The 18,962-nt window shown below is 39.6% G+C and overlaps 1 protein-coding gene across 9 annotated transcripts in view; it reads right to left on the bottom strand.

Moving 5' to 3' along the window:
• The window catches only part of CEP170 (centrosomal protein 170), a 98,621-nt gene that overhangs the window by 35,062 nt on the left and 44,597 nt on the right, over positions 1-18,962 (bottom strand). For 5 of the 9 annotated variants that reach the window (XM_045184481.3, XM_024575971.4, XM_045184482.3 and 2 more), the window contains exons 8-10: positions 13,243-13,719; positions 8,769-8,932; positions 8,289-8,582 (exon numbers count right to left, since the gene is read on the bottom strand). In XM_045184481.3, coding sequence (XP_045040416.2) covers positions 8,289-8,582; positions 8,769-8,932; positions 13,243-13,719 — 935 coding nt within the window. The remainder of the gene's footprint in view (positions 1-8,288; positions 8,583-8,768; positions 8,933-13,242; positions 13,720-18,962) is intronic. The other 4 variants (XM_045184485.3, XM_045184486.3, XM_045184487.3 and 1 more) reach the window with 1 other exon arrangement.

Below are 18,962 nucleotides of genomic sequence, written 5' to 3'. Positions count from 1 at the left end.
CCAACCACAAACTGAATTTTTTTTTTTGGTAAAAAGTTACGCTGCCGGCCTGTATTATGTAGTCAGGCCAGTGATTGTGTCTGTACTAGATGTGTATGAACATTCTTTTCTTGTCATCGCTCCCTAAGCAATATAGCATAACAACTATTTACATAGTATTTACATGGTACTCGGTAGTACTAGTAATCTAGAAATCATTTAAAGTATACGGGAGAATGTGTGTAGGTTATATGCAAATACTGTGCCACAAGAATGGCATCCTTGAGCATCGTTGCTCAAGGGACTTGAGCATCCTTGGATTGTGGTCTCTGCAAAGGGTCCTAGAACCAATCCCCTGCAGATAACAAGGGATAACCATATATGACAGTCTCTGCTCTCGAGGAGCTTAGGTCTCATACAGAAGCTTATGGAAAGAGAGAGAAAGAGAGAGAGAGTCACCTGACCCATACAGAGGTACTCTGTAGTCCAAACAAAATTTCTACAAGAACCAGACTATATTTTTAGATTTTAGTTTTAAATTAAAAAAACCTAAATATTCTTCATATGCTAAAGAACTAGTGTGTATAAAATAAACCAAGCCTATGAAAAGTTCGACTTTGTTTTTTTTCCCACTAGCATATTATTATCGCAGTCATTATTATTAAAAGCTCAGACTCTACAGAAAATGCCCACAGCTTCTACTCCTGAAACAGGAGGGTTGGAGAGGGGAGAATAATGGTGCATGAAGCTAAAAAACACAGGCCAACTTTCGTGGGGATAAATGCCATGCCTCCTGAGTACTTGTAAAGAGAGGTCAGATTATATTCCACGGTCATGCTTACTGGGACAGGCAGAACCCACCAGTGTGGAAGGGGTGGAGGAAGGGGGAGGACTGGTCTACAAATATGATCTCTACCAGTTCAAATCCACAGCAGAGGTTCCCATAGCCTGTGCAAATCAACTGGCACATAATTACTTTAAAAACTATGCAGCCGTCTGGCCACTAACATCAGAAAACAAAATCAGGATGATTTAATAGAGAAGAATGTTTCTAAATTTGCAATTTTCCAGGCAATTTTAACTTCATTTAAAATCCTTTAAAATTCAGTGCAAGAAGTCGTTCTGAATGTTTAACGTAGGATTTGTATAACATGTGTAATCAACATTTAAATTTAAAATTTACACAAAATTGTTAGAAGAAAAAAGCCCAGAATGGAGGCAGGCGAGACGCTTTGTAGTTGATCACGGGACACCAATGTTCATGGCAGAATGCTACTCACAAGAGTCAGAGGTGGAAACAACAGACAAATCCACGCAAAGACACACGACCCAGTCATAGAAGGCGTGAAGTACTGACTGATACATGCTACATCATGGATGAACCTTGAAAACATGCTGCGTGCAAGCAGCCAGTCACAAAGGCCCCTTACTGACTGATTCTCTTTCCATGAAATGTACAGAATGAGCAAACCCTCAGGGGCTGAGGGAGAGAGGAGAGGAAGTGACTACTTAATGAGTGTGAGATTTCTTTCTGGGGGATTAAAATGGCCTAGAGTTAGATACTGCTGATGATTGCGCAACTTTCTGAATGTGCTAAAAGCCCCTGAATTATATAGTTTAATGGCTAAATGGGCAAATGTTATGTGAATTTTACTTCCATTTTTTTTTTTTTTAAAAAAAGCACCATTGGCTTTCTTTTCCCTTTTACCTCCATCCAAATGTTTTGCCCCTCCCTGAAGCTGCCCTGTGTCCAGAGCCCTCCCATTCCTTAGCAGAGTCATACCCACAATCCCCTACTTTCCCATCACTGCTCAGCATTCCTTTTCTCTAGGACCTCCTTCCATAGCTTCACATTCTGCCCAAGTCTAAGCTGATGTTTCTATAGTTAAAGTGTCTAAATTCGCTCCTCTTCACGGCTCATTTCCCTGTCACACATTCCTTTCATCCCTAAATCTGGCAGCTCATCTATGACCATCTTACCCTTTCTTTGCCAACAAGATTTTTAAGTGCTAAGTCATCAGTGAGGGATCGCTGGAAATCCAACGGCATCTCTAGTCTTCCACTAATCAAGGCAATTCTCCCGAAACTTCCACATTTCTTCTGACACAACCTATACTCCTTCTCACCTTTCATACTATTAGATGCTAAGCTTATACAAGGTTTTAAAGTATACATTTTTAGCAAGTTACTTTAGGATCAAGATAGAAACTAGTTTCAACACATAAGAATATAGGAAAACCTGTTTGTGGGGGCCTCGTCGGATTTGATCAATCTATAAATTCCTCAAAATAAATTAGTTAACCACATACATATACTGACAAAAATGAAAAAGCGTATCAAATTTTTCTTCTCGCTCAGTCGTTCAGAAGATACTGAGTGTCAAAAAGAAAGGTAATGAGTGTCTACTATGTACCAGGCACTGTTCTAGGCACAAAAACACAGAACACTGATCAAGACAAGATCTTCCTGGAAAGGAAAGAGAAAGACACTAGCTAGCGGTAAGTTCTAGAATGAAAATAAAACATGTTAATTTGACGGCGACCAAAAAGGTAAATGCTGGGACTACGTTAGCCAGATGGTGACAGAAAGCCTCCGCAAGCAACTGAGGGAGGAAGCGAGGCACCCGAGGAAGGCCTGAACTAGACCGAGGGCACAGAATGTGAAAAGCCTCTTAAGCAGGAAACTGAGTAAGATTTCACACAGTAACCCAGAAAAGGGAAATGGGGGCCGACCTATTAAACATTAAGCTTCCGGCTAAGAAAAGGTGAGCCTCCCTTGTGAGGCTGTGGGAATGACCCCAGCAGAAAAGGGTTTCCTGTACCTGATGAGGAGGACGTGGGGATGCAAAGCAGGGAAGAGGAGCATCAATCAGAGCGACCAAAGTAAATTCTCCTGATAAAAAAATGTTTTTGCACTGCCTAGGGAATAGGGGACAAGGAAAAAGATTAGTATAACAGGAGGAAAAATCAAGCTGCCAGAATTTACCTTTTCAGAACCACTATTTGCTTTTGCCCATTCACTCAGATTATTTCTGGACTGGTGGGAAGTAGACAGAAGTATCAAGTCCAAGTTGAAACGCTGCCAAATATCAAGGTCCGCTCTTACCACTCAAAGCTCTTATCGGATCTCTGTCTCCTTCGGTCCCACACAAGTCTGGTTTTGTCTGAATGGACTTTGAGGGTGCTGGTTTCCTCGGGGTGCCGTCTGGCACTGTCCACCCAGATTTGGACTCCGGTTTTTTATGGTTCCCCCTGGCTCTGATTTGGGTCTGATCTAAATTTTTGCTGTAAACTTCAGGGTCTGGGCCAGCCCCACCCCAAACCGCTTACACCTGGACCCAGGTTCTCAGCGCCAACTTTTTTGGGGTCACTTGGCTCAATTCTGTGATGTTCTTTATTCTGTGTTTCCAGTCTTGTTATAGTTTGCCTGGCCCAGGAATCTTCCCTACCAGCTGTTGCCTACAGAACCAGCACCGAGAGATAGCAAGACTCCACGAGGGAAAAGAAGATGCTGGGAATGGAGACTCAGCCCAGGAAGAGTATCTGACAGAACTGCTCTAGGGTGTGAAATTTATGGAAAGGAGAAATACTCCCCCCCTACCCCAAAGATAGAGCCTGAGGCCTTCTACAATGACCAATTTTCTTCTTGTTCATTTAAAACTTAGCTTCCTGTGTGCACTATAAGTTTTTCCCATTCAGCCCGGAAGGCTAGGAAGTAGCTCTGACAACATTCTCCTGTTCCCTTAGCAGTGCCTGTTTTGATGGAGGAGCACAGAGAAGAAGCTGGTCCTATTGACACTATGCTGGGTTTTCTAGACAGAACCGGGTGTCTACACAGGGAGGGCTGGGGGAAGACAATGACTACTGGGGGAGACGATTACCTTTATCCAGGCAGTCAACAGCGCTTTCTCCATGGAAGCTTAGATGTGAGACTTAACAGATCTTTATAAATAACAGGCATTCGTATTAATACTCTAAGAAGTAAAATTTGGACACAATGCATAAACTAAGATTACCTACTGACAAACACACAGCACAAAAATATAAATCAAAATGCTGTAACCCATCACTTGGGGTTTGGGGAACGGATCTCTCACTGCCATTGAACTACAACCAGCACAGAAAAACAAAGATGAGCCATTTCTCCTTGGTCATCTCTTTAAAAAGACTCTTTTTAAACTGTACACAATGTCTTCCAAGTTAATGTGCTAATATATGTCCAGCTTATCTCCCTTAGACCCAGGAATAGAATGTATTTTGGGGGAAAACTAAGGCATTCAGTGCTTATCATACTGAACATCGTTCGGTATGTTAAGTATCACACTAACATCATTAGTATGTGCTATGTGATACTCTTGCTTACTCACTCGTTTTTGATTCTGTTTTGGGTTCCAAGACGCTATTTCTCTTATTCCTGTTTGATCTTTTTCAGGCTCCTCTGTCCATCAGTGCTGGTGTTGCTGAGAATTTCCTACTTTCTCTCCTCTCACACTGTGCCTTCTTTCTAGGTGAACTCATGTATTATTTCGCCTTCAGCTACTCTCTAATAATTCCCAAATTAGGATTTTAGCCCAAACCTCTTGCCTAAGATGCAGACATTTCTATTCAAGTGACTGTTGGGCAAATCAGCAGTTTTTTAATTGCCTTCTCCGCTCCTGGTCTTGCCCGTTTTCAATTCGTGCTTCACACTTCCGACAGTGACTACATTGTCGCTGTCCTACTTAAAAGTTTTCAGTGAATCCCCACTGCCTTCAGCATTAAAAAAAACATAGAGTCCTTACGATAATGTGCAAGAGCCTCCAAAATCTAGTCCAGCCTCGTCTCTCTACAAGTAACAGTGGTTCCCCGAACGAGTCCCCCGGCCTCTCGTGTTTTGGAACACGTTGCAACATGTGGAAAACCCTTTTGAGCCATGCCTGTTATGGGATTAATTCCACCTGTTTCAAAATGAGCTCAGTTGGCAGTTAAGTTCCATTTTTATTGAGAACGTATAAAATACCAGGCACTAGCAGCCCTGGAGTTCCCGCAGTCACAGAGTTAATACTCTCGTGTGTGTGTGTGTGTGTGTGTGTGTGTGTGTGTGTGAGAGAGAGAGAGAGACAGAGAGAGACAGAGAGAGATAAGGGAGTGAGGAGGTGAATAAATAAATAGGAAACTTTTAAGTAGTGATAAAGCATATGATTAAAACAACACAAGCTGATTGGACAGTAAGTAGGAAGGTTTCTCTAACTGCACAGCTAAGACCTCTCTTTAGGAGGAAGGGACGTTTAACCTGAGACTCCCTCTGGGAAGCTGCTCCTGCCCTTCCTCCAACAGCTTATGTCTACCAGAATATTCATCGCACTATTTTTAATTCGGGTTTTTACTTGTGCGGTTCCATCTCTCTACATACTCGTTTCTTGAAGGGAAGAACTCTGTCTTTTCAGTTGAAATCTCTCCTAACATAAAGCCTGGTGTAGCTGATGTTGAATAAAGACTGCGAAATAAATAAATCAGTGAAATACACCAGCTCTCACATGATGGAGGAATAAAGGAAGAAGGACACAGAGAAGTTTTCAGGACCAAACAACAATTGAATTCAGATGGACAGAGCCAATGGCCCCTACGTCCATCCCACATCCCCCAAGTTCAAAGGCTGAAAGGAAATCGGTGGCAGAACTCACCAGCCACTGGGTATGACGCCTGTATTTACTCCTCCCCAAGTTCTTCTTATGCCTCGATTCTGGCCATTCCTGGCTTTGTTTTCTCCACACCCATAGGTCTCCTCATCTTTCTCAGATATTGATTCCTACTTTCCTGCTTCGGTTTCCCCAGAGCCTGAATTTAGTTGGCCTGAACTGGCATTCTGGCTTTAGCCGCAGCTACTGGAGCCTCAGCTTCTCCTTTGGCGTTCACAAGCTGATGCAGAGACTCTTCCATATCCCGACTCCTACAGCCTCAGCTCTGTTTTCTGGTTTATGCAAACTAAGAATGACTATGAATTACCTGCTCAGGCACATAGTGCCATTACTCCCTTAAACAAATCCTGCCTAAACATCTTGGTTTTCTGGATCCGTAGTGTGACCATGCAATTTGTCATTGAAACCGAGACTCTCTTTGAGAAGGAAAAAGAAGATGCTTTGGATAACGACAGACAGCAGGTGGACACCAGGTTTGGTGGGCACCCTCCTCCTAGCAGTTTCCTAAAGAGTCTCAGCTGTCACAGCGACTGCTTTCTGGGCTCCCTGCCATTCTGGCCAGGCTGCTCCCTTGCACTGGAACTTCCCCTTGGGGTTCAGACCTGATCTCCTGGGTGCTGAAAGAACTTCCCAGGATTCAGTGCATTGGGTAAAGATTCGTATATGGAAACTTCTAGTAAGGATGTTAACATTTATAGACCTCTTATTATAAGATAGGCATGGTGGCCCTGCCTGGTGTGGCTCAGTGGATTGAGCGCCAGCCTGAGAACCAAAGGGTCGCTGGTTTGATTCCCAGTCAAGGCACATGCCTGGGTTGTGTGTCAGATCCCCAGTAGGGGGCATGCAAGAGGCAACCACACATTGATGTTTCTCTCCCTCTCTCTTCTTCCCTTCCCCTCTCTCTAAAAATAAATAAAGAAAATCTTTTTTAAAAACTGTTAAAAAAAAAAGATAGGCATGGTGAAAAGCATTATATATATATTTTATTGAATTCTTTTTATAACCTAGGGAAAGCTCTTCCATTTTAGAGCAAAAAGAAACAGAGGCTTAAAGAGGTCCGTTTACTCAAGGGCATACATCTGGTACACGGAGGGTTTCTATTTAATCCCACCCAGATGTGTCCATCTGCAAATGTTCACATTATACTGTAGTATAATCCCTTGCTGCAGTACCTTTTAGCACGGAAAACACTGATCACTATAAATAATATATCCATACTCCAATCATAGGCATAAAATATTAATCTGAATTTAAAACTTCTTACCATTCTCGTTTTTTCAAAACCCATTTTTCTATGCTCTATTTGACTGTATTTTAAATAGGAATATACTTGTTTTCCATAGAGGAAAACTTATGAACTTTAAAATAATCGGAAAAAAATGTCATTATCAATTCCCGAAGATCAAAATAGTTCTCAATCCCCAAGAGTCATTTTCTACGCTATCCCTGTGTCCTTGGGCTTCCTTTATTATAATATGATCATAAAGCCCACTTGGTTCATCTGTTTCTTACCTGCCAAACCTCTCTTATGAACAACCATCATAACACTGCTCCCATCACCACTAGTCCCTGGACTCATGGGTCCCCAAGGTTTGGAGCTGCCCATCTCAACAGTAAAAAATATGGAGCACGTGCTCAATAAATGCATGTTTAGAAATTACATACCTGCCTCAGTGTAACTACAGAACACACTCCCGAATGGCAATATAAACAATGAGATAAAAGAAAACGTAAGTGCTGATAGTTCGCACGTATCCCACAGGGTTACCTTGTCCACTCCCTGAGAGCCCACTCTGTAAACCCATCATTTAAACCCGTGCGTCTCATGTTAACGCGCATCCAAATCAGATTCTGATTCAGTATGTGTAGCGTGGGCCTGGGAGTCTGTATTTCTAGCATGCTCTCAAGTAATGCTAATGTTGCTCAAATGCTGAGTAACAAGAATTTAAGAGATGGTTTAACCAAGCTTAGGTTGCTATTTTCCCAGGAGTAAAAGAAACAGCTGACTGTAAAGTCAACTTTCCATTACCATGAGCAAAACGGAGAAAACCCACTTTTTAGCCCATATGACAATCATTACACATATTAACCAGCAACAGAACAGATCTGAAATGGAAATGATAATCATGCCTGCGCATATACTTGCTAAACTCAGAGTATCAGAGACAAATTGATTAAACAAAATGGATTAAAACACATGCATTTTCATCTGCTTCCAACATGAAATTGTAGGCAGGGAACCTGTGATTAACTATCATCAGCTAGCATTGATGTTTACATGAATATTAACAAGAGTCATAGCAATCTGGGGTTTTTTTGCTTTTTAGTTTCAAATAAATGCAAATGAGAGTGGTCAAACAAAGGATACTATTTTAAAATCCTATCTTAAATTTACACAACATTAATAGGTCCCACAGTTTAAATGTTCAGGACTTCACCTGTGTTCAGAATGTAAGCGGAATAAAGTCGGAAGGGATGCTGGCTTTATTGTCAGTCTCGCAGTCCCCTAACAAACCCTAAAGTTCCAACACCGCTGACTGCATGAGAGCATCTCGTGCTGACTCGCCAACAATTTCCAACGTCAAACACACCCCACGAAAACTAACATCATACCCGAATTTCAGTTATTTACCTTGTCAATCATCTTTCTTGCTTCCACTTCCTCACTGTTGGGATTCTCTAACTCAATGGTATAAGTACCCTTGTCACTTTGGTCATCATCATTATCCTTTTCAGAAGTAGCAGAAGTGGCTTGATTTTTTAACATTTTATCCATCTCCTGGCTGGGTCTGTGCCCGAGACTCCCTGAACTTCTTAACAATGCAGTTTGTAGGAAGGGGATTGACACCGCTGGCTCCTCTGATTTCTGTTTTAACAATTTCCCATGCAGGACACCATGCCCCCCTCTGTGATGCGCAGAGCTAGTCTGTAAAGACAAAGAAACCACTTTGGCGTCTGCTGTTGGAGATTTGGGCTTTTCAAGTTTTGTATGTGGTGTTGAGTAAGTAGTGTCCTCGCACAGGATGCCCGCACTCAGAGAAAAGGAATGTGACCTTCTTTTTCGGGGATTGTCTTCATCAAAGAATGCAACCATAAAAGCAGTTTGACTTACAACAGCCTGGTCTTGATGCTTGTCGGGAGCCTGGGCCTTCAGCAGCCTTTTCTGCTCTGAGTGGTGGCGCCGGAAGTGTTCCTCCAGAGTCGCCCGTTTGCTGCAGCGCCGGTGAGCCCCGGCGTTTTCGGAATCGCTCTGTGTGCCATCGTCGTGCTTATTTCCTGGGCGTGAAAAGGAAACCACATAATAGAGAAGGAAGAACTCCCATGTAGAAAATAAGCAGCATACACAAAAGTGTCATTTGTTCTGCCCCGTCCCCTTTTCGACCCAAAGTCATATGTTCTCTTCAGTAACAGGCTCTGCAAACTCCCCTCCACCGCAGTGCCCACATTCAGATTGTATCACCCAACAATGAGCTCCTTTACGCACTGAACAGGACCGTCTTTCTTTCTCCAAACTTTAACTTTATAGTGATGCATCGATGCCTTAAAAGATAAGCAATGCTCTATCATCCATGAGAGTCTGTGTTTGCAATATTAATAAACATTACTCCTACCTTGTACCTTATTTACCTTATTTAAGCAATCCAAAATGTGTCTAGCATTACAGAGGAAGAGATGGGAAAAGGGTAATCCCACTGAAATGCTTATCATCACACAGGAAAAGAGATTACAAATGCCATAAACATGCGATCCATCTGACTTTTGATGATATCCGCTACATCCTTAAGTATAGCATCTTTCTAGTTCCTGCCAATTAGTATACAATTGTTTACAGATGTCTTTCTAGCTATGAGAATTTTTGAGTATTTGCATTTGAGCTCTAAACTCTGGTGGCCTCAAAGAGTTAAAGAGAGCATGCTAAAATGTCTGTCTATAAAATCCTATATAAATCAAGCATCTACTGGGCAAATGGCATGGTGTTAAACATAACCATAGAAAAATCTACTTGTCTTCACCATAAAGCAAACAGAGTCAACTTAGAATGTATTTGAATATTGAAACATCAGCTTTCTAACAGAGGTTTTTGCTACCCTTCATAGTTGTATTAGGAATTAAATGTAAAACTTTATGAAAATTACTTAATTTTCCCCTGATTTAGAATTCTCATTATATAAATAATAACATGAGAATAGTTAAAGGATTATTATATTATTATAGCATACAATTATTAGAAAGTCCAGAGTCACTCTCTGCGTGTTAAGGACCGGAGCATAAATGAGGGCTTCGAGGCTGGCTTCCTCAGAAAAAAGCTACAAATGATTGTAGTCCACCAGGGCTTCCCGGACCAAATCTGATTTATACATGCTCCTGGGCTACAGGTTTAAATTTGAAGACATGTTAAATAATGTGGCATCAGAGATAACAATCAGAATGAAAGACTTGGAGGCTGGGAGGGACGACACATTTGTCCTAGGAAACAACTGAGTTTTAATATTCACGGGTTTTAATATTTATTCTTGTCCTAATAAAGTCAGAGGTTACCAACTGGTGCCAATGACTTAGCAAAAGAAGACTAGCTGAGAAGCCTCAGAAGAGAGAAAGGCAAAGCACGTACAACAAACAGGGTGAAGTTTTGGAAGTGGGCGAGGGGCACCAAGGGAGTTAGGATGGAAACGAGGGGTTTAGGGGAGCACTCTCAGCACAGCGATGGTGAGTAATATTATAAACAACAGCTACGACAACAAATCTGAACCTGTCTTTAAATTAGCAGCTATTCAAAATGCAATCTGGAAAGAAAAAAGCCATTTGTTTAATTAACAGACTCCTCGCCTCAGGTAATTAAGCCAAGAATTAGGGATAGCACACGGAATGCAAAACCAAACAAAGCCACTAGTTCAAACACAAACTCATTAAAAACATGATCTTTTACAAACTATGTCGTTGTTGCGTTGGATATATTGAAAGAAATCCAATTTGTAAGAGCTGGATATAACTAAACTCCAATATTTCCTGCATAAGAAGTGCAAATAACCCAATATTACACACACACAACATGGAAACACCATTTTTACAGAATTTAGTCCTCGTAGCGATGTATAAAATTTGGCACTTAGTGCTATCAGGCCCTTTCAGTATCTTTCCTTTAAGTTATAGTTTTAAAATTCTATTTTAATTTAAAGAGTCGCCATTTTCCTCTTTGGAAAATGTATTATTTCTGCTTGTATTTTTCAATGTCACACAAGGTCAGACATCTGATCAGAACTGCAATTTCTGTTTTCACACACCAAAAAAAAAAAATCCCCAGGAAACTCTCCTCACCAAGCTTCTTTCTGTATTGTCTATGCTTAACCACGCCTAAATAGGCTGCCGTTCTTTAAGTACTTTTTAGGGTAGGTTAACTGTACTATGTCGGTAGCTGTGGCCGAAAGAAGCTGCAACTCCCTAGACAGTAAAAGGATATGGTCTTTGTGAATGTTATTTTCTTCACTGTCCCGAAGCACGTGCACTTTACTCTTGCAGGAGCAAAGTTTTTTTGTTTTGTCTTGCCTATTTTCAAGTTTCTGGGAAAACATCAAATATCATTTGTAAATATATCTGGAGTAATAGAACGGATATATTTTGGACCAAACTGAGTTATATTCACAAAGACATATTTAGGTGGCTAAAAAAGTGGCTTGAAGGCATAATTCAAAAGAAGGGTTCTAAGCAATGGCAGCATAGAATATATGTCTACCTCTAAATCAACTTTGAGGAATGATAGTGATTTGATTGCACAATGTCTGATAGGGCTTTCAAATATACAGAGTCCGGCACAAATAACACCCCTTTTTTGTTACAAAATTTTTTATTACAAAATCATAAGCATGTGATTCTGTAACATAACAGTATCACATTCAAGAATACCATAGAACATTTTAGGAGAAATGTTCAAACTGCTGTCTATCTCGTGCGAGACATTCACGTACCCTACCAACCACGCTCCAGCAGGCCTTCCTCCCGCCGGACCCTCTACTTGTATAGCCAGAGTGTGAATATGGGCGTTAATGCCTCTCCTTGGAATTAGGCTTGCTCACGAACAGAGAACGTCACAGAACGATGGCTTCAAAATAACAGCGAATATAGAAAATAGTGTAATGACTGAAAAATAGTTACAATAAAGGATATATTTTTAAATGGTAGCTTTTAAAAAGGATCTTTTAGCTCCCTTTTTATACAGTTATTAAGAGTGGTTTGAAAAAGATGATGTTACTTCTACATTTTCAAGGTTTATGCTACCTTGTATATTACACTAGAATGTCAGTATTATTTATCCAAATCCATAAACGGGTTGGTTTACCAATGGGTAGCTTCTGTTTGTAAGCTTTAACCTACACATACATGTACAGGGCCCAACTCTGTATTTAATGTTACTTAGTAGAAGTACAAGATAACAATCACATGTCAAAGCACATCCCAGGGAATTGCTGATGATTATAATCAAATATAGCGAGAGGCCTCATCGAAGATTTAGGTAAAATCTCACCAGCTCACTATCCTGAAATACCTTCAAAGCGAATCAGAAATAGGCATTTCTTCATCACTTGATCAGATTCCCGGGGCATAAAGTATGAGTTAAGCAAGAGCCAGCCTTGCCATGGATTGTTCATTCTAATCACTGAGGACCTATCGCGTAGTTGAGTCTCAGGGGAAGTGTTAGGAATACGAGGTAAGTACTATGTAGTTTCTGGCCGCAATGAGCACTGTTTTAAATGTTCATTAACTCCTTGTATAGTAACAGAATAATCAGGTCAACATACAACCATTTCCCTTATAGATAGCTTATTCAATGAAATATAGAGTAATACAAAACTGTAAAGTAAATTTAATTAGCGAAACCAATGGAAAAATTTGATTAGCTAATACCTCGATGCACAAATACAAAGATTTTGCAATTTTCGGCTATTTGTTACACTAATAAAGCAGATACAAAAACCATTTCACAAATAAATAATTCAATTGTGATTTTCATAAAAGCCTGACTATTGAAAAAAATTTAATTCAATTAATTCCCAGTAAGTTACCTCTATGCCCAAATTTCTTGTTTCATGAGTAACCACTGAGAACAGTTTGAAACACCCTGTCAACAATGCAGCTATATTAGCAAAGAACTTTTGACCTATTATCAAATGGATTAAAATTTTCAAAAATTTAGAAAGTGACATTTTACTGGAAGAATCACAATTGAGAAGAATAGAATTGAATATCTTTTCCTTAAGTCAAGAAAATGATGAGAATGGTCTTCTAGGGAATTCTACTGGTGAACTAGATAAAACTTTGATTTCCGCAGGAAAAAGAGACATATTTAGTGGCATAAATCTACATTTACAAAACCAATCTGGTTTTGGCAAGAAAATGAAGGCTGACTGTGTTGAATGAGTAAGTTGGCCATGGCAGTATGGCGTGCTTTGGAGCTTTAAAAGAAAACATAAACCTTTGAAAAAGCAGTTCTCTGCCCCGTAATTAGTTATGCAATAGTAGTTTGGTAACTGTGAAGACTGCATTTTCTTTAGCATAATATAGGAAGTTCTGAAATGATCAATTCACTTTACCTTTCAACCTTTTCAAGTAAACTGGAACGTCACTTTTAATACTCTTGCAATCCTCTTCCGTTCTTTCCCAGACCATCTGCGGAGGGTTATTCTGGGCTAGCCAGTCAGCTACTTTGTTTTCCGGTGCCATCATTCCGCTCTGAATCCCCGGCAGGTCTTGAGTTCCAGGAGCAGCCTTCTTGGACTTGTGCCGCTGCTCAGAAGTAAATTTCGTCACATGGTCTCTAATAGTTACCTTCCCTGGGGTACTGTCATCAAATTCAATGGTAAAGGAAGCATGCCCTGCACCTGTCGTGTGGGAACTCGTTGTGTCTTTTGTTGGGATTTCATGAATGGTGCTTTCAGTTAATTGTGATGGTTGCTGAAATTCTTTTGTAGGGATCTCAAAGTAACTTGGTTCCCTACAGAAAGGAAAAAGTACTTCTTCATTTGCAGCTGCAGATTGTTCCTCAACTTGCTTGGCATCTAAACTGCACCCTAATGAGAAAAATAAGAGAAAATTCAAAATACTTGGGAGCTTCTAGCATTTGAGGGAGTACAGTAACGGCCATTTGTATTTCAAGAGAACCAGAAGTCAGAGCACAGTCTGGATGAAGAACAACGGCAAATGTCGCAAAGAGGAAATCATTTTGGTAGTAAACATGGTGCCCAGGTACCGACAGGAGACGCTAGCTAAGCGGCAGCAGTGGTAAAGGACGGCAAAGCAGTTAAGAGATGGATCTGGAATGGCTAGGGCCATATTTTTTCCAACTTGGATCTAGAAATCATTGACGTGCAAAAGGATTGAAATCAAATGCAGATGAAGATGCATGTTCAATGTATATATTATATATCGCAAGTGACAGAAAAAAGTATGAGGGTCCTTATCAAGTGAGGAGAATGAACCGAAATATCTGTGAACACAAGCAGAGCTCCCAAGGAGAGCACGTGTTCAAGCGAGGAAACAAACATGAAGCCAATGTGTGAGCGATGTGCCAGAAGTAATGATTCCACTTACCATTCTTCACCACTACATTCAGAACCATTACTTTTAGAATGACCAAATAATATGCTGATGTGCGACTCTTGCAAGAAGATACATTTTATAAAGAGAAGAGAATGTTAAAGACAAAACATGTGGCGTGCCTGTAGCATTGCAATCCAAGCAGCGGTGTGAAAAAATAAGATAAAAATAGAAATTCAGATGCCAGCCATTAATCGCAGGAGGAAACGTGTACATTTCTATACAACAGAATATGCACAAGTGTCAAAAATCTGTGCAGAGAAGCTGAACTGTAAATCTCAGATCAACAAGAGTGGGCGGAAGAAGCAAACACCTCTGGAACACTTTCATGATTCTTCTGTTGGCGCAGAAATGCATATAAAAGTATAAAAAGAAACACATTTATACATAAAATATATAAAGGTATACAAATGAAAATGATAACTGAAATGTTTTAAGTACGTGTTATTAGAAGTGCAAGTGCAAACTATATAGACATATAAGATTAAACTGCCCTGGGTTTCAGGAAGCAAATGACCGTGTCTATTATCAAGATGGTAAAGAGTGAGTTCAAGTGAAAACTATTTCCTGAAAGCTCAAAAAGCATTGCTTTTAAAAATAAACTCATAACAAAATCACTTGCAGGTCATTTATTAGGAATCGAGATCAATACAGGGATGCCTAGTTGTTTCCAATCATTTATAATTAAGTGAATTATATTCTTTTTGGAACAATCTTTTTGAGTGTTAAATCTTGATGGGATTCTTCAGGGGCTGAAACTGACTTCTTGGCAGTACTCTGAATACGAAGCAATCACAACACTCTTTGCTTTGAGGTCATAGGAAACTGAGACAGCAACGTTCTGTAATCAAATGTATGGGGTAGGGTAGGGTATAGAAGACAACAAGCTTCTTTTCAAAAAAGAAGCACACAAAATCTACGCAGAAGATACAAATATCTAGCAAAAACAATTTTCAATGTAAGAATGATCCTTTTCAAAATCTACTTAGTTTTTTCACCACTGAAAATGAACAAAAATTATATCAAGAAAAACTCTACATTATCAGAGCAGATATTTTACATGCTATTTGAGGGAGGTTACACAAGAATCTTAATAATTTAAAGTCACATTTTAAAATTTTCTTTATTAGAAAGTTAGTAGATCTTTATCTTAATAATAAATGGTCCACTTGGATTTCAGTGTTTACTCTACAGGCGTGTCACTTAAAATTTCTGGAAGAGTAAAATGCATTAACCACTCCCCCTATAGTAATAAACTTATTAATAAGTGTTTCTTTTTTACTTTTTCATACAGTGACTGATTTACTCCATACAATGTGCTGTACTTGATCACTTCCATACAGCTCCGCTGGTTTATAAACTGTACCACCAGCATATACGGGTACTCACTCATTCATTCACTGCTTTGCTCATCCTTCAGATAACAGAAAATGCTAGGGACAAGGGGAGGCAGCTTTCTACCAGAGCCACCTGGATACCCGTATATAATGATGTGGAGGAATTACTTAGCAACAACCAGAAAAAGCTCATCCAGGGACATATGATTTATCATCCAGTTGCCACTCAGCATTCAAAGAAACATTTTCCTCCTTTGTGAATGAATAGCTCCCAGTTAATACTAACAGACGTTCAACAAATTTTCACATCATTACGGCAGAGATCAACAAGTGCCCACCACTGTTTTTAAGGTTACCATTCATTCCCCTAGTCCTGCTTCAAAATCGCCTTTTCTCCAAGCGCTAGGAACCTCATACTTGTACAAGTCAACACCTGCTTTATCTGGAATCAGTTATCTCACACGGCAAGTAGCAAGAGAGAGTGGGACGGCAGCCTGTAGGCTCTCATGGTTGTAACTAGGCAGCCTGGTTTAGTGAAAAGCAGGGACAAAAGCTTCAAATCAGACACGTCCTGTCTCCACCAGCCTTTAATTCTCATTGTCCTCACTGTAAAATGCGGAAACAGTAATATCTAGCCATAAGATTGTTGTGAATATTTAGTGAGGTGAGTATAAAATGAGATAATGTTAAGTTACCCAGAACAAAGCCTGGCACAAGTGGGCACACAACTAAATGTTTCTTCCTTGCCCTCCCCCAAATCTCTAAGACAGCTGAGAATCAGAGAAAACAAAAAGCTAAAACCCAAAATTTAACTCTGAAAAAACCATGAGAGATATGACAACGCCTATTCTCTCCTCTGTGTGAACTTTGCTAAAGAGGAAGTCCCTCTTGAGAGCCTTTTTACTACTTGCTCAGAGGACATGTGGCAATCGTGGAGGGGTGGGGAAGTGAGGATCAAGGCCAGACATATCATGCAGGAGTAAGGGTCAAGTTATAGGGAGAAGTCTACAGCGATCGAGAGCAGAGGCAAGGCTCAAAGGCATGCCAGTCCAGACCCACGCCCTGCACAAGGCCACACACAGCCCTTCAAACTCTTCCCACGACACCACGGTAACATATCACAGTTCAATCCTCATCACTCAGCGTTCGTAATGATTCCAAGTCATAAAGCAACAATTTTAACTATATTCAGCCTTCTCTGCTTGAAAAGGCAGCGATATGGGTAATTCATTTAATAGAAATACAGAAAATGGTTCGATTTTGTAAAAAAAAATTGTCGGTTACAAAAGTTAAGTTTAGTCATCTGGAAAACTCATTATGGAAAGGAATTATTTCTCTGAAGATAAGAAAAACAGGTCAAGTGTGGGCCTACTATACTTGGGAAGTGTAGGACTCCTAGAAAAATTATTAGGGGTCTTCTAAATATAGAGAAGTAAAAACAGCTCTCCTCGCCTAGGACAAAGGCAGAACACACTGGAATTTATGACTCTAACATTCATTTCAAAATCTATTTTGTTTATGCTAAATTAAACTAAATAATATACTAATGCTTTATTTATACTAATTTTATACAAATATTGTATTTATACCAATACTGTTATTCATCTAAATTCTAGATATATAAAACTCTTTAATAACTGATTATGTTAGAATTAATTATGTTTACCTAAACCAGAGCAATTGGTGATAATATCCTTAACTTCTTAAGGTATTTTATTAATATCCTTTACTTCTCAAAGTATTTTTTGATTGCGTGACCTTTCAGGGAAACTTGTACTACATATAATCCAGAAAAAAATGTTCCCTTCATTCTTCTGTACTCATTAAGTAAACTATTACGCTAATTCAAGATGACACAGATTGTAAGTATAAAGGCTTATTCTATGTGAGACATCCATCCGACCTACTATATGCAAGTGCCTAAAATAACAGAGACTGGTAAACCGCTTTTGCTTAAAAGGAGTTACAACCTGTACATTTTCAAGTTTAGTTTCATGAGACTAAAAATCAATATAATAAGAGACAAAAATCTCACTGTTGTATACACCTTTTCAAAATGTATGCAACACTTAAGGCCTCCATTGTAACCCAAATAAATATTTCAACCCAGTTAGCAGGTAGAAGAGCATACCTGTAGCTAAAATGAGGACTAATTTTTCTCAACAGAACTCAAAATATTCACAGAATTTCAGGAGAACTTGACTGCTCTGATGCACAGATTTGCTTCTAGGGTTTTTCAGCTATTTGGTTAAGTCTATAGAGATTCTGGATGCATGGGGGCCCTCAAAGAGGAACATCAAAAATAACCAGGTAGTAGATACTCGATTATCTTTTCCAGAGTGTTCACCTGTCATGATTAAGTACTGAGATTTTACGTTCTAAAAATTTGTAGCCATGAAGCCAGTGCCTTTTTTTCTAAGCAAAAGAATATGCTCAGAGAAGAAATAATTAAACTAATTATCTGTATTTCACAATTGGAAAGATTTCTTTTTTATGAAAACACCTTAATTTCAGAATGATGAAATGAAATGAACATTTAGTATATATTTTCAAATTGATTCCAGCATTACAGCTGGCATAACAAATTAGGTCAGTAAACTGTTTCCCTCACCCTATATTTAAAAAAAACTACACACGATAAATCTGAAACAATATCCTTATACCACAGTGGAGGAGTCGCATATAAGCAAGCAAGCAAGACTCATAAGGCTCTTAATCAGCCGACTCTGACAGCAAGCTTTAAGCTATTTAACACAAGATCTAAATCACTTAATTCCTTCTTACTCAACCATAATCCCAAGATTAGGAGACAGTTTCTGTCTTCTGGCAGAAATGATACTCAATGAGAGGCCAGACAAGCTAATGATCATTTAAGAATTTAGTTTCATTTACAAACTGGACGCTTCACAGTTTCAAATTGACTTTATTATACCAAGATATGATCAAGTTTTCACGCCAATTTATTTTTGGAGTGTTTGTTTAAATCTTTGTTCTCTGTGAAGTGTATCTTTTTTGGGTGTGTGTGTGTGTGTGTGTACAAGTATGTGTAATGTCTGCTGAAAGGTTAACTGCTTGGGGTTACGAGCTGGACTCTGGAGTCAAGCTGCCCGGGTTCAAATCCCAGCTGCATTACTTGCTAGCTGGGTAAGTAAATTCACATCACTGCACCTCAGTTTCCTTACCTATAAAACAAGGAAAATAACACTACCTTTAGGTGCTGCTTTGAGAATCAAATGACTAAACATATGTAAAGGACTTAGAAGGGTGTCTGGATAAGCAAAGGCCACTGAAGTGTGAGCCATTGTTAATCAATCACCTTTCTGTCTCTAGGAAAAAAATCACACATACACTTCATTTGAAAGTTGTTTGTGTGTGAGGGG

The sequence above is a fragment of the Desmodus rotundus genome, chromosome 10 (genome assembly GCF_022682495.2).
Source record: "Desmodus rotundus isolate HL8 chromosome 10, HLdesRot8A.1, whole genome shotgun sequence".
Taxonomy (NCBI): Eukaryota; Metazoa; Chordata; class Mammalia; order Chiroptera; family Phyllostomidae; genus Desmodus; species Desmodus rotundus.
Note: the sequence above shows the minus strand (reverse complement) of the source record. Positions and strands in the feature narration are given on the sequence as shown.